The sequence below is a fragment of the Podarcis liolepis genome, assembly GCF_965112155.1.
Source record: "Podarcis liolepis genome assembly, chromosome: 7".
Lineage (NCBI taxonomy): Eukaryota > Metazoa > Chordata > Lepidosauria > Squamata > Lacertidae > Podarcis > Podarcis liolepis.
In genome coordinates, this window is record NC_139561.1 from 60385781 (window position 1) to 60410184 (window position 24404).

At 50.2% G+C, this 24404-nt stretch overlaps 1 protein-coding gene across 1 annotated transcript; it reads right to left on the minus strand.

The window, feature by feature from the left end:
- Positions 1-1334: 1334 nt before the first annotated feature.
- On the minus strand, positions 1335-23706 carry TRIT1 (tRNA isopentenyltransferase 1). The gene is given in 12 exon segments (XM_083511615.1): positions 1335-1746; positions 3776-3902; positions 6278-6387; positions 7962-8039; positions 8576-8688; positions 9054-9165; positions 9625-9767; positions 12342-12496; positions 14351-14447; positions 16195-16337; positions 23169-23313; positions 23315-23706. Coding segments are annotated over 12 exon segments (1608 nt in total). The 5' UTR covers positions 23524-23706; the 3' UTR covers positions 1335-1570.
- Positions 23707-24404: the final 698 nt, after the last annotated feature.

A 24404-nucleotide genomic window follows, 5' to 3' on the forward strand; every position in this document is an offset into this window, starting at 1 on the left:
CCTGCTTGTCAGTCACAGTAGAAAACGTGGGCTAGATGGGCCACAGGTGAAAGGAAGCTTCCTCTACTCCAAGACTTTTGGGTGCCTAAGGCAGGGAGCTCAAATGCTCCTGTTAACTCACAACGGGGACATTTGCACAGTTATGGCACTTCTCTCTTAAGGGCACCCCGAATCTACCCCCTCTCTGGGCCAGGCCTGGCCTGGGCACAGAGTCAGCTCTGGTCTTTGGTCTGGGCACAAACAGGCTTCCTATTTCACACAGCTTTGTCCTGCTGCGGCACAGCTGCTTGCCTAAACTACTCTCACCAGGCCACTGTGCCAGCCTTGACACAGCACTGCTCTGCAAAGCAACGGGCTCCCTCCATCCCCACAGACCTACAACTCTCTCCCTCCCTCCCAGTCCCCAGGTGGAAGCCTCTTTGAAACAAAGCCTGCTCCCAAGAGGGCAGTTCTCCATTTTCGACCCCATCAAGCATTTCTCCAGCAGCCACAGGAAGGCCTAAACCTTTCAAAGCAGTGATCTCCAAAGTGGGCAGTACTGCCCCCTGGGTGGGGGATTCCCTGGGGGGGGGCACTAAGAGGCAAAGGGGCGGCAGGGGGGTGCTGGAGGTGGGAATGACTATCAGAATTTGAAAAGCCAGTATCACTGGATCAAGTTCATTGCTTTTGTTGAATTAATTAAACCAAAGAGATTTAATTGGGTTTTGAATAAATGTGCAATTAACTGTTGCTGTTTTGAATTTTATTGTGTGATTATCTTCCTTAGTGGGTTGTGTAAACTGCTGCCCTGAATAATGCTTTTTATAGGGTAGGGGCGTAGGGGACGCGGGTGGCGCTGTGGTCTAAATCACCGAGCCTAGGGCTTGCCCATTGGAAGGTCAGCGGTTCGAATCCCCACGACAGGGTGAGCTCCCATTGCTCGGTCCCTGCTCCTGCCAACCTAGCAGTTCGAAAGCACGTCAAAGTGCAAGTAGATAAATAGGTACCGCTCCGGCAGGAAGGTAAATGGCGTTTCTGTGAAGTGCTCTGGTTCACCAGAAGCAGCTTAGTCATGCTGGCCACATGACCCAGAAAAACTGGGTGCTGGAGTCAAGCTACATCTGGAGGGAGAACAGGTTAGCAGCAACCCCCAGGTTACTGGGGAACCTTGCCTTATGGTGGCATTTCCCTGTTAAAAACAGATGGAACAAAATCTGAGAAGGTGAAGCAGCTTAAAACGCTCAGGGATGTTTTGCAGCAGACCGTTTCCTTGCATGTCTTCTTCCTCTATTCCCCAAGAGAATGCTCAGTGGATCTTTACAGACACGCTGGTCCAATAATAAAAAGTCACTGTATTGGAATGTTTAAAAATATAGCCTTTATCTTTTTAAATTAAAAAAAAATAGTCAGGAGGTAGAGCAGCACGCTGGCATTCATGCCTGAATCAACTCGATTATTTGCATAAAATGGAACCGTCCATCTCTGGAGAAAGGCGACTCAGCATTTTTTAGATGAGAGATCCTTGGTGAGGGTAGAATGCTGCCTCCCGGGCCAGCGTTCCCACCAACAACCTTCCTCCCAAAGATGGAGTCTACATTTCACAGGCTTCCACGCTCCCGTCCTTCTCCTCCTCTCTCTTGTTCCCACCAGTCATGGCACTTTCTTCATGGTGCTTTGTGGAAAGGGGATCTGAGGTCAGGTGTCGCTGCTGCTGCTGCTGTTGCTGCTTCTTCTGGTGAAAACGATGGCCTTTGGATTTCATGTGCTCTGCCAACACAGGTTAACAGGAGATCATTTTGGAAACAAAACCATGAACAGTGCTGCTTTTATATAAGATTGCAAAAATAAGAATACAATACTGTTTATTATAAACACACACTCGTTCTGCACACTGAATGTGTTTTGTACCTTTCAGGGTGGAAACTACAGATAAACCGGTGTGGTCTGAGAGTCTCTTATCCAAATCCTCCAAGCAAAGTGCTAACCAGAAGTTCCACCCTATATTTCAATTCTATTCTAAATCTATGATTGTGTGGATATACTGGGCACTGTACAGTAAAGGTCAATCACGATTTTGGCCTGGTCTACACATCTGCCACAGGTAGGTCTGAGATAACAGAGGAATCCTGAGCTAACAGTCCCACTGCAGGAATCGTATTTTTGAATGCTCTCCAACCTAAAACACACACACACAAACACAAAACTCCTTGCAAGAAGGAAACTGACACAGAACAAAGAGGCCTGGGGTCCTAGTCTGTCTTTACTTGCAGGAAAGTTTTTTGTTTTTGTTTTTGTTTAACATGGGGCAGCATTCAAGAATGGCATTCTCTACCTGAAGAGTTAGGTGATTCTTTAGAGAGTCACTTCAGACTGCAGAGGCCGCCTTTTTTTAAAAAAAAAAAATGTTCCAAGTAATATTCCATCATGTAATAAGCATCTAGTAAAAACAAGGGGCCATTAAGGACAGCATTGCATACTCAATCTGGCAATCTGATACAGTAAATGCCAGGATTCCACCACTTCCACCTACTGCCTCAGGCAGGCATAGGCAAACTCAGCCCTCCAGATGCTTTGAAACTACAATTCCCATCATTCCTGACCACTGGTCCTATTAACTAGGGGTGATGGGAGTTGTAGTCCCAAAACATCTGGAGGGCCGAGTTTGCCTATGCCTGGCCTCAGGGTTTATCAGCTCTAGGCTGGCCTATGAAGAGGCATGGAAATAAGGTACTAGACTCCTAGGCTGGTAGAGGAAATTGTAAAACAGCAGGTGGGGAGGACATTTCCAGATGGTTTTCACTTTTGGAAATGATCCCTGCAAATAAAGGTAGAAATGTTCTAACACAGCCAGTTCTCATCTCATGAGCCAAGTTTTCTTCTTGTAGGGAGGCATGTGTGTATATACATATATTTAAAACTTTCTAAGAGAGTTCTTTAAGAGAACCATGATTTGAAGTGATAGATGCCATCATATCACTACCAAGCCAGTTGGATGCATGTGAAGACCACAACAGACTCCCATTTAAAAATAAATCTTTCAGACGTTACCTGCAAAACAAGCCTTTGGCTTCTTTGTTTCTGCTGCACTAAAAAAAACCTTTCAACTCTTCCCGCTGCATTCATAAAGGACTGAATTACAGACAGCCTTCCAGATGTTTTAGACTACCACTCCCATCAGCCCCATTATCACATAGCCCCGCTGGCTGAGGCTGATGGGAGTCGTAGTCCAAAACGCCTGGAGAAGGCCAAGCTCAGACAAGAAAATCCAAGCGCATCCCTTTCACCTTCAATGGCCAGCTTCCTGCTGTTTTAAGCAAGTGGAAGTAGCTTCTCCCTGAAGAAATGCTAATTTCTCTCCCCACACCCCCATTTAATACAGAAGCAGATCACTCCTGCCTTGCATGTGATTGCTGGGTTCAAGATCCCTTTGCCCAAGGAGGCAACTGCTTTTACAGCTACAGTAGTGGAAAGTTTGGGGGGCGAGGGGGAGATGGGAGAGGAGGATAAAATGACAGATGGCGGCTCCTGGAAGGGTTTATGATTCTCCCCACCCCCTTGTAAATTGGCTCCTTTTATAAGAATGCTGTAAACAGCCCTCCAGGAGCTGATCACTCTGGCAGGCAGGAAGAGGTTGAGGAAATTTTGGGGGCAGGGGGCAGGGGGCGGGGAGCAGGGCTTTGTTCCAGGGAACTGGGAGAGCTTTGTTCCTTTTGCTCCCTCCCCATTCCCACCCCATCCCCCGGCCACGATTTCCACCTCCCCCCACCCAAAACCTCCTGCAAGCGCAATCCTTTACCTTTCCACTCTCTGTCCCCGATGATGACTCTGCTGCACAGCTCACACATGTGCCGCCTCCGCTTGCCCTCCTGGGCTTCCCCTGCCTCGTCTGCCATCGTGATGGGCTCGGCTGGTGGCTGCCGCCCCTTGCGAGGAAATGACATTTTGGACCAGTGGTTGCCAACCGTCCCCTCAGACTCATCCCCAGCTGCCCCCTACCCTGCCCTTTAAAAAGCATTGCTCAGAATAGTGGTTAGTACGACCCACTAAAGGAAGGAAACCACACGGTAAAATACAAAACAGGAACCATTTAATGGTGCATTTCTTCAAAACCGAATCAAAAGCATTTAGTTTAATTAATTTAACAGAATTAATGGACTTGGTCCCGTGATACTAGCTTTTCAAAGCCTAATAGTCATTTACACCCCTTGCCTCTTAGCACCCTGTCTAGGGAATCCCACAACCCCCCAGGAGGTGGTGCCATCTACTTTGGGAACCACTGGCTTAGAAGAATGGTCCAGCAAAAGAAAAGGGTGACAGAGGGGCTGCCCCTCCCTTCCTTAAAAGGCAAGCGGGCCCCTGGCCTCAGAACTTAAGCAAGCCAGGCCTCTTCTCACCCTGTGAAGCTTCCCCACAACTCAGTCCCAGATATGGGAAGAGATGGTCAATGGCACTCATTACATGTGAACTAAACTGGACTCTGCAGGAGCTCAAGAGGCCTCACTCTCTTCTTCAACAAAATACCAGGCTGGATATGTGTGGAGAGAGAGCGAGAGAGGAACCCCTGAAGGAACTCAAGATGCCACAGGTTTCTTTTGCCAACCTGGTGCCTTCCAGATGTTTCAGACTACAACTTCCAGTGCTGTCTGGGGCTGATGAAAGCTGCAGTGGAAAACAACCCGAAGGCACCAGCTTGGTGAAGGCTACATTGCACACATGCCCTGTGCAGTCCCTGTGGGTAACCCAGGACCAAGGGGTGATGCCTGCCCCTGGTAATCCTATCTTTTGCCTGTAGCCTGTTTATTTTCCCCATAGAACAGAATGGAGCCAGAAGCTGGCTGCTCTCTGCACTGCCTCCCTGCAGCCCCAGCCTGAATGGTATTTCTTGGTCACATTAAGGTGTGACAACCCCTGGACAACTGCTTTCAATTTATTTGCAAATGTATGTACCCTCACATAAAATGGGCAAATGCATGTTTCAAGTCACATAATAAACTGCCTTATGCAGAGTCAGACCATTGGTCAACCAGCTCAAAATCGTCTAGACTGGCAGTCACTCTTCAGGATTTCAGACAGGGGTCTCTAGAAGTGCCACTAGGAATTGAACCCAGCACCCGGGACCTTGTGCGAGACATGCTGTTGAACTGAATGGAAACAGTAGCCAGAGTGCTACCAAAGTCAGCATAAAGTGGAAGTGGACGATTGCCACAGTCACAAAAGAGGAAACTTCTTGAAAATGAGAGAACTGGTAAAAAGGAAGTTGAAACGGAAGGCCAAAAAGGTCAAATCTCTGCAGAACACTTGGGGGTGATTAAAAAAAATACAATCAGAGCTCATCTAGGATGCATCTGCGAGCTGCAGGTTCTCAGCCTGGAAAAGTCCATACTGTAGAGGTGAAGGAGGAAGCCAGACAGAATGTCAGCAGCTAGTTATTTTCTTTCTTTGCTTAGCAGAAATAAGGTTTTCAGCAGCAGCAAGGGGACATTTGGAGGGGAGAGCACTTGGGTCTGTCCACATCAGCACATGTAGCCCCCTCCATGGACAGAATGAAAAACACCTCAGCAAAGGCTCCTGAGAAAACTTAGCAGTTTGCATGAGGTAAGAGGACAGCCCCTTTACTAGATCTGTCCATGGTTAAAACATAGGCAGCAGAGAATAAGAATAAATGGGCAGTTCTCAAAGAGGTAGGAGAGGTGAGGTCCCTCCAAGGGGGCTTGGGCTCTTTAATTTCTTCATTAATGATCTATAGAGTTAGGGGTGAGGGGTGAGGTGGCCAACTCTGTGGATGACACCAAATGATTCCGGAGGCAAAAAAACAGGTTGCAAAGAATTCCCAAAGGCTCTCTCCAAACTGGGCATTGAAATGGCAGCTGCAGTTCACTGTAACTCAGAATTGTAGATTTGCAAGGCACCCAACAAGTCATCTAGCCCAACCCCCTGCCATGTAAACTGATCCATAATCATGAGATGAGGCACTTCTGGCTGCCTTGAGGCTTCTGTGGGTTCCTGCAGGTCCTCCTCAGCTGCATGGAGGTTCTCCACAAAGCTCCAAGCCCCACTCTTAAGAGATGGCTTCCCCAGAGTTTGGGTCAGGCAAGGTCCTGCAAAAAGGCATCTCTCTCGTCCTCTGGCCTTAGAGTGCAACTGCCAGTCAGAGCAGACAAGACTAGGCTACAGAAACCAGGGAGCTGACTCAGCATAAAGGTGGCTTCCACTTTCCTAGCATTGAGTCTCTGTTGATTTGAAAATGGGTCCTCCACTTTTTTATATGCTGTTTCTAGCTCCCCTGCCTAGCAGGTACCTGGACAAAGCTCTCCACGATCTGCACGGCAGGTTCCAGCACTTTCTCCTCCCACTGAGAGAGATCCGAGACTTCCAAGCCATAAACAGGGGGCACGTTTGGGCCGGGCCCTAGAGAGACCAAGGTAAGAAATCGGGGGGTGGGTGGGGGGAAGGCAGCAGTGAGGGTCAGCAGCCTGCCCACCCCAATTGCCAGTCTGGCAGAGGTCCATTTGCTCCCACCCCGCCTGGCATAAAAGCAGAAGGCTGAGCAACAGAGAGGACAACTTCACATTATTCCTTTAAGGGACCTTCATAAGTTCAAAGAAAGGAGAGTGGTCAAGCATCTTTTGGAAGGGGGGAAACCACCACATGGGTACCAAGGGCCCCACCCACCACTGAAGTCTGGCCCTTGGAATGTTGCCCAGAAAAGAAAAGGATCCCCCAGCACCCCAATTTAAAGAAAGGTGCAAACCATTGTGCCTTCTTCCATGAGATCTAGAAACGTGTTCTTTTCAAAACAACTTCTGTTGTTGGCATTCCAAATCCTGCATTAAATTTGTACCATGGGGCCTGCAGTCTCAAATCCCCGCCTGAGAAATCCAGGGGTGTGGCAGCCCACCCCGCTCCCCACTTCCTACCTCCACCTCCTACAGGATGCCTCCAGCCAAAAACTCCTCCTGGTTTCCCCCCTCCAGCTCCTGCCCTTCTGAGGTCCAACTGCCAGCTGGCTGGGCAAGCTCAGTGGCACCAGATGAGACAAAAGGCTTCCCTAGTGCCAAAACCTAAGCAGGTGATGCCTCTTAATGCCCTGACCACAAAAACCACCAGCCCAGGGAGCACCTGTCGGCTTTTTGGCTGGAGAGGGAGCGTGGGCAGCGCTGCACCTGTGCCGGGAAAAGACTGGGCCATCGACCCAAAGCCTCTTCTTGTTCCTCCTCCCTTCTTGGGTTTCTTGAGGGCTCCTCCCCACCCCTGCCCCCCTCACCCTGCCTCGCAAAACTCCCAAGAACCTTTCAACAAGTGCTCGGCTCCCAGCTGTCAATCTTGGCTCTCCTCCAAGCCTGGAGCAAAGGGAGGGAAGTCCGGTTGGCTCCCAGCCAGAGGAGGCTGTGCAGCTAGCCAGGAAGGAGCCAATCGGATCAGGAAGGGCAGCTGTCTCACAACCCCCCCCCCCGTATTTCACTCCAGGATGATTCAATGGCAGGGGGACACAGTGTGTGTGTGGGGGGGTGTCTACATAGGATCCCAACACATTTCTCTCTCTCTGCCTGGCCGGTGACTGACAGGGAACAAGTTGCTTCACAATTCATACTCTGCTTACAGTTCACGGGCCTAGGTATGGCCTCAGGCCCAGCCTGCATAGGGAGAGACAGGGAAGTGGATTAGATCAAAGGCGGGGCTGGAATCAGAAAGGAAAGCCATGCCTTCTTGAGTAGGTTGTGGGTGAGGGCTACGTCACTTTAAGAAGAAGGCACTCTGCACATGCTCAAAGGAACAGAAGATTTTCACAAAACTGAGCACTGGCAGTTTTTGAGGTGAGGGCGGAGGAATCCGGGTGAGCAATGGCCCCAATGAAGACCCCAAGAGAAGAGGGGGAAATGCAAAGACTTCAAGGAGGCAGAAATAGGAAATAGAGGGAGGGGAGGACAGCCGGCAGAGAGCAAAACGGCAGGAGAGAATGGAGGTAGGAAAGAAGGACTTACGTCTCAGGAAGCGGTTCCGGACCCATTTGTTCTGCTTCCGGGCGTACCTTTTGGTCACTATCTTCAGGGCCTGGATTCCTAAAATCATAAACAGAGGAGAGGTCACAGAGGACAAGGACCCTGGGCAGGGAGCAAGCCTGAGAAAGGGGACGTGCTCACATACTGCAATAACTGATGCCCCAAGGGGGCAAAGGACAAATCCCTCTCAGCAAGACTGGGGAGGAGAAAACACCAAAAGAACCACCCTCTCGCAAAGAGTCTGAAACTGCAAAGCAGCGTTTACACTGCAAATTCAAACCAGCTTCACACCAGCCCAGCTGCCAGCCACTTCCCTCAAAGAATCTTGCCCATGCCACACAGCTGCTGGGAATGCTTTTCTAGAGGTTCAATTATTCTTCTCTAATTTTTCTCTGTGTTAGCTACACTGACCTAGATGGGCCAAGGGCCTGACCTGGTATAAAACAGTTCCCTACAGATGCAAAGTAGGGTTTTCAAAAGCAGAGGAACGTTTGTTCCATCCGCAATACATAAATCCAAAATGTATGGCCGTGAAACCCAAAACTCGCTGGCCAAATGTTGAAAAACATTGCACATCCCTTTCCTGCCAGCCCCACCTTGGTTCAGGAGCTGCTGGCTCATCTCCTCTGAGCACTTGCCCTCTGCAATCAGGAACTGGTGGAATTCCTTGAAGCCGATGGACTGGAAAATGCCGTGCTGATAATCCTGGCTGAGGCAGAAGAAGGGGGGAAAGCAGGCAGGTCAGCCTGTTCTCCAACTGCAAAACACCACAAGCCCCTCTGTGCACTGGGGGCTGAGATCCAGGCTGGCCAGTCCGTCAGGGGACAGGCACATCCGTTCCAGCCATTATGAGCCACGCACAGGGTGCATTTCAGATCAAGTTGCAGCACTTCAGAAGAAGAAAACCGCTGCATGGGTGCTTGGTGCACTCTGCCATTCCACTCCCCCCCACCCCCCGGCATCCTGCAACCACACAGAGTCCCAGCCTCTGACCTCTATCCCCATCCTGGGTGGATGAATGCCAGGACAGGAAGTGGCAAGACAGGCTGTAGGGGGAGATGGGAAGAAACTCACCTGTTCTCATCTACCCTCTCCTGGTTATATCGCTGGTGGAAGTTCCGGAGCTCTCCCAGCAGCCCAGCCTCCAGCATCGCATCCACCCGCTGGTCCAGCCGTTCTTCTAGAACTGATGAGCACCCAGGAGGTTAAGGATGCAGCCACGCAAAGGCACGCCCACCCCATGGAACAGGTTGGGAAATATCGCTCTGGATGCCACAGGCAAAATCAGGTCACCCATGGCACCAGGCCACATCATCCACCTGATCTCAGAGGGTGAGAGGGAAGCAGCATTGCTATTTCCTCCATTCGTTCTCTGGAATAATCTGGTTGGTTTGGAATTTACTGGGGGCTGGGGAAGTGGCCCACCTCTCCAACCCCTGAAATGGACCAGGTAATTTTTTTAAAAAGCACACTATGCAAAAGCCTGGAATATTCACATTTTGCATGCAGATTAAGTGGGCCTTGTGAAAGGATCAGAAAAGCAACATTTTCACCACTGCCCAGGGGGTGGAGGACAGGTGTAGGCAAAGCAGGAAGAAATACTCAGTCAAAGGGCTGTGGCCTTTAGTCCCTCCCTCTTTTTTACCTGCCTGCTCTGCATGTAGCCAGAGGATGCAAGGGTTGGGGTACTTCAGGGGGCCGCTCAGCGGCCCTCCCCCTTCTTCCTGCTGCTGCTGCTGCAGTAGCTCGCTGTGGGGGATGCCCGTTTTTTCAAACACTTGCAAACTCCTGCAGGCGAGAAAGACAGGCAGGCAGGTTGAGTGGGCAGAAGAGCATTTGGCTTCCCTCCCTCAAGCTTCATGCCCGGTGGGAGACAGGCATGGCTGACTTAGACAGGACCGCCATGAGGCAGAGATCCCCACCCCCATCCCTCTGGCACAAGTGAGATGCTTTGGAACGTGCAAAAATTTATCTTTAGAGCATTCCTTTCCTGATGGCCACAGCCAATCTTGACAATTGCTAGGACAAACCAGGTCTGGAGAAACCTGCAGGCCTTTGCGGGTTGTGGGACTCCAACTCCCATCAGCCCCAGCTAGCATGGCCACTGAACAGGGATGATGGGAACTGCAGGCAGCAACAACTGGGGGACACAAATTCCCCACCTGCTGGCTTAATGTGGGAGCCCAGGGGGGAACTCTGAGGCCCTTGCAGATGTTGCTGGCATGCAGCTTCCATCTGCTCTGACCAGTGACCATGCTAGCCAGGGATGACAGGAGCTGAAGTCCAGCCACACCTGGAGGGCATCAAGTGCTCAACAGCTGGCAAGGAGGAAGCTAGCTGAGCAGGCCACTGCTCCTTTGCTGGAGAAGGGCAGGCAGCACCTTTCAGCTGAGGAGCAGCTCAGCTCCATTCTCCTTCTGGGCTCACACGACTGCCTTCCTCTCAGACAGGCAGCACAGTACACAAGTCAGGGGGTTGCTTTTTGGAGCTGTAGCAATGGAGAGCACTGCTACCCCTGAAGGCAGCTTGGTGGACAAGTGTTCATGCAACAGGACTCACATAAAACAAACAGGTATTACCATGAACAGCAAGACCGCCAAGGAAGGCAGTCCAACGTGACACAAGCCCCAAGGAGCCCACACAAAAACTGCTGCCAGAGGCCAGCAGGCCAGTAACATGATATCTCAATCAGCCGGATGTTGCTGCCTCCCCCCACCCCCAACGTAGGGAGCAGAGCAGCCAGCCAGCTTTTTGTGAAGTCATCAGAGATGCCTTTAATGGCTACGGTGAAATTCCCAGCATTTGTGTCGACGTTGATATTAGCTCCTAGTTCCCAGCTGGGCAAAAAGCTAAGTGCTGTGCCCAGACACGAAGATGAGTGAAGCATCTTGCCTTTAATAATAATAATAATAATAATTAAATTACATACTGTCCTTCATCTGAAGATCTCAGGATGGCTCACAAGACAGGCTGCACAGCCTCCTGATGGTGGGTGTTGTGGGTGTGTGATGTTTGGGGTGAGCAACGTCTTCCCCACGTTCCCTGATCCTAAAGTGTGGCCTATTGCACAAGACAGAGAGAGTGTGTGCTCTGGCATCTCACAGGGGACAGTCTCCAGGGGGTGGCCTAGCCCTAACTTGGGGTAGTTCAAGGCTCATTTGGGATATGCATGTAAACTTCCGTTCCTTACTCAGGCTGTTGTAATAAAAAAGGAACTGGGAACAAAGAAGTGTCACTCCGGCCTCATGCATAAAACAGCCCCAGTCCTTGATTCTGTGCTCAGCTTGTAAGGCAAGAAGAAGGCGGCTCCACCCCGCTCTACAAAACTCTCAGGAGAAAATCATCCCCAGCAACCAGCCAGCCAGCCAAGAAGTCCCGGGGCTATGCAGGACGGCTCTGGCTCAGCCCCATCCCAGACACACCCCTGATCCATGTGAACGGGGTGGGTGTCTCTCTGCCTGGCTCCCAGGCAGGGCACGGCAGGGCAGGTCTGGCTAAGGCAGCAAGCTGAGGCTCGTCGCTGCCCCATTTCCCACAGAGCTGCGGCACGCAGTCCAGCCGGAAAGGTGGCTTTCTCTCTTGCTGAAGTGAAAAGCATCAGCCAACACCAGCAGAAGAGCAGAGCAGCTGGCAGGGGGGCGCGGGAAGGGGTGTGTGTGTGTGCAGCGGCTGCTTTGCAGTGCATGAAACAAGAAGGCAGGAGGGGAGGGGAAGCAGTTCACCTCCAGGGCAGCCTGCTTGAAGCCCTGGAGGGAGGAGGCTCTGCAACCGGGGAAGGAAGAACTGACTGTAAAAAAAGAAAGAGCATTCGCTGTAGGCCAGGCAGGAAGAGTGCAGAACCCCACAGCTGGCTTTGTGGTCACGGCTGTGCAGGCAGGGAGAGCAGAGCTGGGATTCCCACTTAGGCTCAACCCCAGAGCCTGTAAAGGAGAGGAGACATGTAAGGCAGAGTGTGCAACTCTCTGGTTTTTTTGCAGACACCAGACACCAAGGGATTAACACAAAGCATATAATTGCTGCGGGCTTGCATGGCGTAGTGAATAAGATATGGGATTAAAATGGCTATTAATAGCAACAAGGAAACAGAGCCTCCGTGCTCAGAGGCAGTGTACCTGGGAATAAGAGAAGCTGGGGGGAAGCATCAGTGGAGGGCAAGGGCTTCCCAGAGGCCTTTGACTGACCAGTTTGGGGAACAGAATGCTAAACGGACCTTTGGGTATCATCCAGCAGGCCTTTCCTGATGCTACATTCTTACAGAAAGCTGTGCCCGTTAGTCACCCTTTTGCACTGACCACAGGTGACCAAGTGAAGGGGGTAACAAAGTCTACCTGGCAACTGTGGCTACCAGCTGGAGAAACAGACCTGGCCATCTTGCGCTTATCATGGGGGTGCAGTTTGGCTGCCATTCTGGGGTCCACCTGGCTCAGTCGGCGATGGAGCTCTTCGCCATCCAGTTTCTCCAGCTCCATTTTCCGATCCATAGTCCCCTCTGTGGAGCCTGAACTCCTGGCCACCTCCTGCAAGATTATAAACCATGTTCACCAAAGCTTCTGAACGTCACTACAGAACCAGGTAACCTGCAGCTTGCAAGGGGGTGCCCTCCCACTCTTGGCAAGGCGGGCCGGGAGGGGGCAGCTGACCCAAAACGAAAGGGCCCTTCCTTACGCCCACCTCAGGGATTAGCAGGCTGTCCTGCTGAAGGGCCAATGGCTGGGCAAAAGGGGCCCCCAGAGCTAGTTGCAGCGGTGAGAGAATTTCACCAGCATGGGATGGTTTCCAAGGTTGCTCCTTCTGTGCTTTCCCCCCCTAAAAAAATATGTTTAGGGGTATTCTCATTTTACTACTCATACTGAAATACTGCCCCTCAATGAGACCAAACTTAGATTCACAAAATGTTTAGGGATATGCATACCCCTGAGTCCCCCCCAGAAAAAAAGCACTGGTCCTACTCAGGACTGACCCAGTGAAGTTAACGGACACAACTAACTCAAGCTGATTGTTAGCATATAGAGTTAGCTTGTTAACTTGAGTGAAATGAATCCTTACTTGGAGCACATCTTTATAACTGAAAGGCATTCAGGAGGAGACTTGGTATGAAAAAAGAATGCTTAGTTTATTCAAGGAAGTACTATAGAATTCTTTCCTAACTAACTAGGGAGAAACAAATAAGCCCTACTTGCTCCTTTGTTCTCAGAAAATACATCCAAGATGACCTCATGCCTCAAGGTCCAGAGGAAGTGTGAGCAGGAGGAGGAAGTTGTAAACAGGATACAACCTAAGATTATCAGTCTAAACTTTAAAGGACAGAGAGGTCAACACAGAGGTTAAAGGTACAGGGATAGTCTGGGAATCTGGAGGTCTCATGCTCTATCTGTTTAAATACCATGCAAACATCTTTCTGCAAGCTAAGTTGCACCCAACATGAATTTCATTAGGACCATAAGACGCTGCCTTATACTGAGTCAGACCTTTAGTCCATCTAGCTCAGTACCGACTACCCTGACTGGCAGTGGTTCTCCAGGATTTCGGGCAGGAGTCTCTCCCAACCCTACTGGAGGTGCTCAGGATTGAACCTGGGACCTTCTGCTTGCAAGGCAGATTCTCTACCACTGAGCTATGGCCCTTCCCCAATGGGTCTGCTCTGAGTAGGACTTAACTGAATACCACTCATGGCCTTGCAAATCTCTCTAAATACATGGAGCTGTCAAAAATGTCTATGCGACTTGGAAGCTTGCATCCTCTTCTTGTGACAGAAGTTGAGCAACAGGCTCACAAAGGAGCTTAACATCAGCAATCAGAAAGTATTATGAACAGCTGAATGAATAATGAACATTTGATTGGCTCACAAACAAATGAACAAAACACTTCTTTAAGATAGGAGAATCTGGGGTAAAACTTGCATTGGAGGAGAATAAACTGCAGTATCAGTATTTTGATATTCTGCAGTCACAAAATTCTGCAAGAAAATGGAGAGATTTTGCAAATAATTCTGTAACTGCGGATTTTATAGGACCTGGGGGCATGTTACGAAAGTAAAACTGAAAGGGTCAAAACTCCTATCAAGAGGCCACAGCATGCTGCTGACAGAATGCCCTGCAAGAAGGTGCTTGTGGAATAAATAGCTCAAGCAAGTAAGCCAAATATCTGAGAGCAAAAGGACACTTGATGAAAATCCTCTCTAGTCCCAAATGTGCTGCTCAGCGAGGCCCCAAGAGTGGACCAGAAGCCCTTCTATAAAGTGATAATTTTACTGAGCACACTTCCATCCGTACTATCCGACACCCCTCATCTTATTGAAAAAGCCCCTGCTGCTGTTGCTGAGCGTGGCATCAGCCCCTGAACCCAGGGCCAGCAGAAGATGCCACAGATACCTTGGTGTCAATCAGAATCTTCCAGAGCAGGGACTCGATGTAATAGTTGGTCCCTCCAACCACAATGGGGATCTTCTTGCAAGCGAAGATGTCTTCAATGTAGGCCATTGAGGATTACAAGCGAGAATGGCAAGGAACAACCCCAGGAAAAACAAGTGCTGCATTTAACAAGGAAAAAAGGCAGCCCTGAGGACAATTGGGCAATTTGCCTTGCCCTCAAGGGCCGCCCTGGGAGCAGAGGCTATGAGCTACGCTGTATCTCTGAGCTGCAGGCATTGAACATTCCTTGCAACAGAGCATGGCAGATTCCTGACAACTAAAGTCACACTTTGTCTCTTGAGCCCTCTCCTCATCACACAGGCCAGTGAGCCTCTCTATTCTCCCCGCGTTCAGTACAGCTGCCTTCGTCGTCCTCAGCTGCTCATGGTACTTGCTGGCACCCTTGTGCCAGCCTCTGCATCTCTAAAAATGATGGTGCTTTTGCATGAGCCTAAGAATATAAGAAGAGCCCTGTGGGATCAGGTCAATGGCCCACCTAGTCCTGTATCCTGCTCTCATGGTGGCCAATCAGATGCCCCAATGGGAAGTACCCAAAGCAGGACCTGAGCACAAGAGCCCTCTCCCCTCCTGTGTTTTCCCAACAAGTGGTATTCGGAACAGTGCAGGCAGAGCAGAGTCTGTACCATCAGCAAGACTGGGACAAGAACAGCAGGCAGTTGAAGCTGGAAGTGCACAGCACAACTGTGTGCTCTCAGATTTCCATTTATTTTAAAATCACCAATCTGACTGCAGTCTACTGTAAGTTCTAAATCTACTTCCATCCATTATTTCTTTCAAACAGACCACCCTAGCTTACTTTATATACTCTTAATTTCCTCTGTTATCTCCAAGATTTCCTGCCAAAGAGTTCTAACCTTGGAGCAGGTCCAAAATACATGTATAATACCTGCTCCCATATTTCACAATCTTCCACAATTATGGTCTTGTAAACTCTACTTCTTCAGGAAAGCAGGTACAGGATATCACCTGAAGGGCATTTCGTGGCCATTTTCCTTCAATGTGATTGAGATAACTTTTTTTTTTTTTTTTGCATTCTTCTTATATAACCAGGTCCATTCCTTCTTAGTAACTGAATCATTCTTGCCATCCTTCTTCAAATTTAAAGTCAGTCTGGTCTAGATTTAATAATATTTCATGCCATCCGACTGAGATTCCTCTACTACTAAAGGCATGCATTAAATGCTTCTGTCATTTTCCAAACTTCTTTTTTAAGTGCTTAATTAGTGTTTCTTAATTAGTGTTATTTTTTATTTGTATTAGAATATGCAGATTTCATCTCCCAGAACTTCCTGGTCATGTAATTTTGGCATTCTCTCTCCATAATTTCTCAGCTGGTCTAGACCAGAAACAAAGCATGACTCATGATCTCTTGGTATTGCATTATAAAAGATCAAGGTCAGTGGTGACTTAGCGTGACTTAGTTCACTTTTCAATTTGTACCAGACAGTATATACTGATGTTAGATCTTTCTACAACCTCCTTCCTACTAGATCCTGCTTCCGGCCACAAATGGTTCATCAAAGGCATTTCTGCCTCCTCTGCTGACTTCCCTGATTCACAGAATCCTAACAAGAATCCACCAGGAAGGGCACAGACTATTTGCTGCCCATCTCAGCTGGAAATGAGCATTTTCCAGCTTTTTCCTTTTCGTTCTCTTACATCCATTATCAGCCCCTCACCATCTCATCATTCCCCAATTCCGCTTGCCTGCTCAAAGGCAGATGATACTGCCTAGTGGCTGTCCTGTCCTACACCCCAGAAAGACACTCTCCCTGTGAAAGGATATGAGGGCCGTGGCCTTGTTGCGGAAGTCTATCACGGTGTAGTTGGTGACCAAGGGGTCCACAAAGCTGATCATGTGATGCCTGCACAGCCGCTGCTCCTGAGGAGAGGCTTTGTTAGTGATGATGTCCAGGCCTTGATACACCTGAGAGAGGGAGATAAAGAGACAGGCAGACTTTCACACTCACTTTGGGCTTAGTTTTATAGATAAAATAAGATCCCCCCATTTTGTTTTATACTGGTTTCAATGCATATGTCTGCTTGCTTATTGTAAGCTGCTTTTGTTTGGAAAGAAAAGAAAAAAGAAGTGACTAGTAAGTTAAAAAAAGTAATTACCGTACTTTTCGGTGTATAAGACTATGTTATTTTTATTCAAAAATCATGTTCAAAATATACATGGGTAGTGCATTGTGGGGACGTGGGATTGGTTGCTGCCGTGAGTTGGAGATTGTTATTGGTGGCTGTGGCAAGGGCTGGTGTTGATTGGCTGTCGCTACAGCAATTGGATGGGTGATTTGCTCTGCCCCCCCAAAAAAGGCTCTATAAAAAAGCTCAGCAATTCTGGGGAATCTCCCGCCCATTTTCTTAATTTTAAATTCCCCAGAATAGGGGGGGGGTGTTATACATGGGGGCATGTTACACAGTTCTCACAGAAGGGGCAGTCAGCTGCTGTTTGGGCCATCCCACTGCAGAGCTGCAGGTCACCCAGGGCTGAAGGCTCCCCAATACAAAACATCCATTTCACAGGAAACTAGCATGTCAGGAAGAAGGAAGCGAGCCAAGCCAGCACCCTGACTTGCTGTGTCTCTGTGGGCAGGTGCGTGGAGTTGGAGGTCAATGGATGGGGAGGTGTGTGTTGCAGGGGGGGGGGTAACCTGCATGTACCTACAGAGGAGCATTTCTTCATGTGAAATCTGAAGTGGGAAAGCCCAGATGCAGGTTGTGAACCAGACTTCATGTGTGAGTAAGACTTTGGGGTCTTTGGGCTGGTTCCTGATGCTCCTGGACAGGAAGGACTGTGGTCCACTGGAAGGAAGGAAGGAAGGAAGGAAGGAAGGAAGGAAGGAAAGAAGGAAGGAAGGAAGGGCTGGGTTCCTAGGGAAGCACAGCACACACTTACAGAAGGTGGCAGCAGGTCACTTGCCTATACCTCTAAAATAAAATAATAATAAGTGATAGGCAATGGACCTCCCAACAGCTGCAAGCCTTAATAGCAATGTTGCATCTTCACTGTTGGAGGCAGTATCTCTCTGTATACCAGCTGCTGGGAGTCAGAAGTGTGGAAAGCACAGCTGCAGTCATCTAGCTGGCCACCATGCAAACAGGATGCTGGACTAGAGGAGCTCCCTTTGCCTTGATCCAGCAGCCAGGAACTTCTTGTGTTCTTATGCCCAAGACCCTTGAGAGCTACTGGCAGTCAGAGAAGATGACACTGGGCCGTAAAATGGGGAAAACGGTCCGGAGGCACCTGGAGTGGCAAGAAAGGAAGGCAAAGTGGCAGGAAGTGCCAAGAGAAAAATCATCACCTATGGTCTAATCCTGGGGTGAGCAACCCCTGGGTCCCTCCAGATGTTGTTGGACTCCAACTCCCATCATCGCTGGCCATGGGGCACACTGGCTGGGGTCTGAGCTGTTTGCAAGCAGGCAGGGAAGCTCTGCAGGCTGAGAAACCAGAGAGGAAGAAAGAACCAAGCTTGTTTTCTGCTGCTCCAGAGGGTAGGCCCTGAACCCACGGATTCAAATCACAAGAAAGGAGATCCCTTCCTAAGCATTAAGAACTTTCCGACAGTAAGCGCTGTCCAGCAACGGAACTGACTCCCTCAGAAGTTGGTGGACGATCCTTCACTGGAGGGTTGGATGGCCATCTGTCAGGGATGCTTTTGTTGTGAATCCTGTACTGTAGGAGGTTTGACTCACTAGAAACTATGAAATGCTTGAAGCCACATTTCCTCTGTCAAATCTTTGTCTGCGGGGGTCTCTTGACATCACAAGTGGGGGATGCACCAACACTGGAGACAATCATAGCACAAGCTGCAAGACTTGGCACTGCTGCTCACGATGAGTTTACATGTGCCCTAATGACCCAGTGCTTCAACACAGCACAGCTTGCCCGGGTCAGCCTGCTCTGCTTAAGACCCAAAGTTCACCGTTCGGGCAACACGGCTCTCCTTTTCTCCCTCTGACCATGTGAAAACAGCATCTTCTTGGGTGCTTGGTGGGGCAGACCCAGAAAAAGAGGCATGTGGCCCTTGTGTTCGATCTGGAGTTGAGTCTGCAGACAGAGCCACAAGCCACACAGAGAGCAGGCAGGTACCCCAAACCCACAATTGTTTTTACAATCTCTTTCTGGTGCAATTAACTGAGACCTGGTATTCTCCCCTACAATGTCTGAGGGTGTGCCCTAGAAATAGTCGCAAGCCTCAGAACACAGCAAACACAAACATGGCGATCCTGAGCATGTAGAGTCCCTCACCATTAAGGAACCACAACTAAGTTGTGCTTATCTGAGCTTGGGAGTGCCATTGTGGGTCAGGGTCTGTCAGAGAGCTTGGTGTCGTACCTACTCTCACTGTGGTGATCAAACAGGTACAGTGAGCAGGGAGAGGAACGGAGGAAGGCAAAGGCAAGCAGGAAGGCACCTCTGGGCAGCCAGGCACAGCAGAGCAAAGAAAGGGAGAGCCACTTCAGACAGCCCCTTTCGGAAAAGGCTTTACATTCTCGCAGCAGATTAGAGGCCCTTATAATAGAACCTAATAAGGCAGGCTTACTTTTAAGCTGCTATTTGTGCATGTCATCAGGGCAAGCCAGTAGGCATTTCGTGCCCAAGGCAGCCGGGAGTTTGAGCTCCCAAACATCAGCAATAAGAGGACAATGTGGGAGGGGGAGGAATGATGCTGGAGATGTAGGGGGTGGGGGATAAATGCCATTCAGTTTGCATTTGAAGCTGAATCCAGCAAATTTTCACTTTCCGAAACAACACAAGAACCAAAATGCAGCCCTCCATCAAAATTTGCTCTTATCCCAATTTTGCAATGTAGTTCACTACAGAATGTTTACAAAAATGCATGTAGTGCACGCATTTACTAGGGGAAAGTGCATAAAAATGGATATATCCGTGGGAAAAAATGCACTGCATTAGGTTTTGTGTTTATTCCAAGAAATCCACACTAAAATACCCAAGACTTTCACAAATTGCTGCAGCAATGTGGAGAACTGAATTCATGACTGGAATAAGAGAAATTGAGAGGACCAACATTGACAGAACCTTCCATCTCTATTGAAGAGACAGTTTTATTATGCTCGTTCTGGATCCAGACTATGTCCAAGATTGGCACAACTCTGTGTACATTTTGAGCTCCCCCCTTTTATCAGCTAAAACACAGTTGTTAACCAGAATTTAGTCTGAAGAAGAATGAGTTCAGCTACAAGAGACTCCCTAGGACAGAAGGGAGGAAACTGCATGAGATTTAAGTAGCCCCCAGTTATGGAGCACTGGGCACCGCACTGGGGCAGCCCCATCGTGTTCATAGAGCTTGCAATTTATGTTAGGCAAGTAAAACAGGGGAGGGGAAAGGGATTCATTGATAAGTTACAAAAGATTTTGGGGAACAGCTGCTCCTGTTTCATCACTGTTGTTGTGTTCGTGACCCCTTCCCTCCCCATCTACCCTGGCTGAAAGAGAAGTTGGCAAGGACAAGCCAGCCAGCTCTCTGCCACACCCACCAAGGCAGTTCTTCCAAAGAGCGCCATTGTCCCACCGACAGGCCTTTGCCCCAGCATTCATTCTCACCAACACAGATCTCTTTAGTGCTATAGTCCCTGATACCGGCCTTGCACAAAAGGCTCTGGTGCCACTGGCAGGGCACAACGGGCAGCATCTGCCAGGGCTGCTCTGAGAGGTCCCCGGAGAAAAATGCAAGTCAGGAGGAGCCTCCACAGGAAACCCAGCCAAGCACATGATGTGCAAAGGGTGCCTGTCCATTCATAATGTGGGTGTCAAAGATGAGAACAGGATGAGGCCTCCTTTGTGTGGGGCAGGCTTGTGCTCTGCTGCGTAACTTCGAGGCTCCTGGGGCAGATATGGCTAGCGCACAGGATGGTTTCTGCAATTTACAGGACGTGAACACATTTTCAGAGCAAAACAAAGTAAATCAGAGGAAGAAAACTTAAAGCAGATTTAGCTCTCTTCTCTTTGGGTTAAACCACAGAGCCTAGGACTTGCCGATCAGAAGGTCGGCGGTTCGAATCCCCACGACGGGGTGAGCTCCCATTGCTCAGTCCCTGTTCCTGCCAACCTAGCAGTTCGAAAGCACGTCAAAGTGCAAGTAGATAAATAGGTACCGCTCTGGCGGGAAGGTAAACGGCGTTTCTGTGCGCTGCTCTGGTTCGCCAGAAGCGGCTTTGTCATGCTGGCCACATGACTCGGAAGCTGTACGCCGGCTCCCTCGGCCAATAAAGCAAGATGAGCGCTGCAGCCCCAGAGTCGGTCACGACTGGACCTAATGGTTAGGGGCCCCTTTCCCTTTCCTGACCTATCCTGGCTTTGCTTCTCTTCCACTACCACCTGCCTCTCTGCCATTGCATGACCCTCTTCTAACAAACTATGAGCCAATTTTTTTCAAGAGGTGTACATGTGTCATGTTTCCTTTTCCTTGTGCCCAATTTCCATTTTTTGCCATTAAAAACCGCAGCATCATTAAAAATTGACCAATAGTGACTGTGTTTTTGTTATTTGTGTGGAGTGAGTGAGGACTTTCTTTATCATTTTCTGCATCATCTGTAAAGAAAACTCAACAGCAAGTTTGGCGGGCACAGGGGGAGTATAAGGGTCATGGAGGGTTTTTTTTGTGTGTGTGCAGATGAGAGCATAGGGAGTTGGAAGACAATAGAATAGTGATGGGGCAGAGTTAGTGTGCTGAGCCTTACTGCCCCCCACCCATGTTTACTCTGCCCTAAGGTTCATGGTTACAGTCTCTATATCAGTGGACAAAAACTGTCTAACGGAAATTATAAATTAGCAGAGAGATCAACTTTGACATTTTCAAGTTTGCAGATATGCAAATTTCACCTGACCATGTTACCAGATGCTCCAGCTTATAGACGACATCATGTACAAGGTAGGGATGGAGAACCTTCCCCCTGACCCCATTATTGACAGACATACCGTATTTTTCGCCCTATAGGACGCACCGTCCCATAAGACGCACCTAGGTTTTTTGGGGGGAAATAAAGGGGAAAAAATTATTTTCCCCCAGGCGCGGGGCTGGGGCAGCCCGAGCTTCCCCCGACCCCAGCCCCCAAACAGGCAGCTCTCTGCAAGCCGTGGGAGCCCAGCGGTGGCTCCCGCTGCTTGAGAAGAGGTCCACGAAGCCTGGACGCGCTGAGATCAGCGCGCGCAGGCTTCAGGATGCCTGCAACTCTCCCCAAGCAGCGGGAGCGTTCCCGCTGCTTGAGGAGAGATCCGCGAAGCCTGCACGCGCTGAGATCAGCGCTCGCAGGCTTCGGGATGCCGGCAACTCTCCCCAAGCAGCGGGAACGTTCCCGCTGCTTGAGGAGAGATCCGCGAAGCCTGCACGCGCTGAGATCAGCGCTCGCAGGCTTCGGGATGCCGGCAACTCTCCCCAAGCAGCGGGAGCGTTCCCGCTGCTTGAGGAGAGATCCGCGAAGCCTGCACACGCTGAGATCAGCGCGCGCAGGCTTCAGGATGCCTGCAACTCTTCCCAAGCAGCGGGAGCGTTCCCGCTGCTTGCCGAGAGGTCCGCGAAGCCTGGAGAGCGAGAGGGGTCGGTGCGCACCTACCGCTCTCGCTCTCCAGGCTTCAGCGAAAGCCTGCATTTGCCCCATAAGACGCACCCACATTTCCCCTTCATTTTTGGAGGGGAAAAAGTGCGTCTTATAGGGCGAAAAATACGGTAAATGTAAAAGGAGAAGGCAAAACTATGGAAGTGCAAAGAACTGAAGAAGAGTTTACTGTCTTAGTCCACTCTTGCACAAATCCACAGCCCAGCCCTAAGGCTCACCAGCTGGTATGTCAAAAGCCAGAGTAAAGAGGTGTGTCTTCAGCATCCTTTGGAAGCTGTATAATGAAGGTGCCAGACCTCTGGTTGATTGGAAGTGGCTCTTAATCAACACAGTCAGTCTAACTTTTGTAGGAAGGTAGTTTCAAAGTCACTGAGCAGCCACTGAGAAGGATCTTTCCCCACCAAACAAGACTGGGAGAAGGGCCTCCCGCAAAAATCTCAGAGCCCGGGCAAGTTTGTGCCCTGTTGGCATGTGATACTGGGGGCAAAGGTCACCAGTGCCCCAAATTCCCTACTTTGACAACTCTTTACCTCTTCAGCCCAACTTAATCTGCAGGTGATGCTTGGCATTAGGAGCCAGTGCAGGCCTTCATATTCCATGCATGCTCAGAAGCACTCTCTCCATTACTATACAATGGTACCTCGGGTTAAGTACTTAATTCGTTCAGGAGGTCCGTTCTTAACCTGAAACTGTTCTTAACCTGAAGAACCACTTTAGCTAATGGGGCCTCCTGCTGCTGCTGCGCCGCAGGAGCACGATTTCTGTTCTTATCCTGAAGCAAAGTTCTTAACCTGAAGCACTATTTCTGGGTTAGCGGAGTCTGTAACCTGAAGTGTATGTAACCTCAGGTACCGCTGTACATGACTGGCAGATAGATAGATAAATTAGAATTTATCTATCACTCTATCTATCTATCTGTCATAGCATCCCTTCATCCAAGGATCGCAATGCTGCTGACCCAGGGTTGAGTCCTGGCACAGAAAAGAGGTTCCGAGGCTAAGCCCTGCCTCCCCTCTTCCCTTGCCACCAGAGGCGCTTCCTTCTTGTTGGCCCTGGGCTGGCCCGGCTGTCGCGAGCAATGAGCTCTGCACGCGCTTGCTGATCCCCTCGCCTCCCAATTAGTACCAGGCAGGGACGGGGTCTCCTTCCCTCTGTTGCCTCCCTCCCTCCCTACCTGCATGGAGTCGGCGCTGATGATCTCCCCGCCGAGGCGGCGGCCCAGCTGCAGCGCCAGGCGGGATTTGCCGGTGCCCGTCGCGCCCAGGATCACCACCAGGGGCAGCGGCCGCGCGGCAGACGCCATTGTTGCTGGCGGGCGGGCGAGCGAGGCGGGCGGCTAACTCGCCATGCGCTGCAAGGCCTCGGCCGCTTTGCGGTAGCCGGAGGAGGAAGAAGCAGGCCGCGAGGAGGCGGGGCCGCGGCCGAGGGGGCCGGGACGCCCGCCTGCCGGGCTCCAACCAGCTGCTGCCTGTGCCTTCGCCGTGCCCGCCTCCCTCGCGGCAAGCCGGCCCAGCGCGTGCAGAGAGCATCCGTGGCCATCGCCGCTGGTCCTGCCGAGGGGAGCAGGAAGATCTGGAGGGCCGCGCATGTGCGTCGCCCTCCGTAAAGCAGCAAAAACGGGCCCTCCTTTTGTCAAAATAATAATAATACTCTGCACATTCCCAGCGGCCAGGGCGCCGCTTCTCTGATAGCCTGCAGCAGCACAAGCGTCTTCTTGTGTGGTCGAGGCTAACGGGCTGTTTATTTCAAGATTTCCACAACTTGGGTCTCAAGACTACAATTCCCATAATCCCTGACCACAGGCCCTGCTATGTGAGGATGGTAGGACTTGCAGTCCAAAAACAGCTGGAGATACAAGTTTGCAAAACCCTTGTTTATTGCATTTTTAAAATCCCACCTTTTTCTCAGAGGAGGCAGTAAATGAAGCCAAGGGTGCTGGGGGGTGAAGAGAGCTCTTGTACTTGGGTCCTGCCTGCGGGCTTCCCATTGAGCTCTGTGAGAACAGGATGCTGGCCTTTGGCTTGATCCAGCCCGCTGTTCTGATGTACTTAGGCTCAAGGTGATGCACATAGTTCCACTGCCCCAAGGTCACCCAAGGAGCCTCATGGCTGAGTGGGGATTTGAACCCTGATCTCCCAAGTCCTAGCCTGACACGCTAACCATCAATCCACACCGGCTCTCCTCTCAGATGCATTAATGGGGGGGGGGAGAGAGAGAAGCTAACACCCTTTGCAAAGGAAGGATTCACTGTGAACACAGTATCCTGCTCTGAGCAGGGGGTGGGCTGGGTGAGCTTCAGGACACCCTTAAACTCTTTATCATTGTCTACAGATGGTACTGGTTGCCAGTTGGCTATTTGTAACATAGAATGGCACCTCCTGTTGAACAATGGCTTCAGTTGCATGGACTC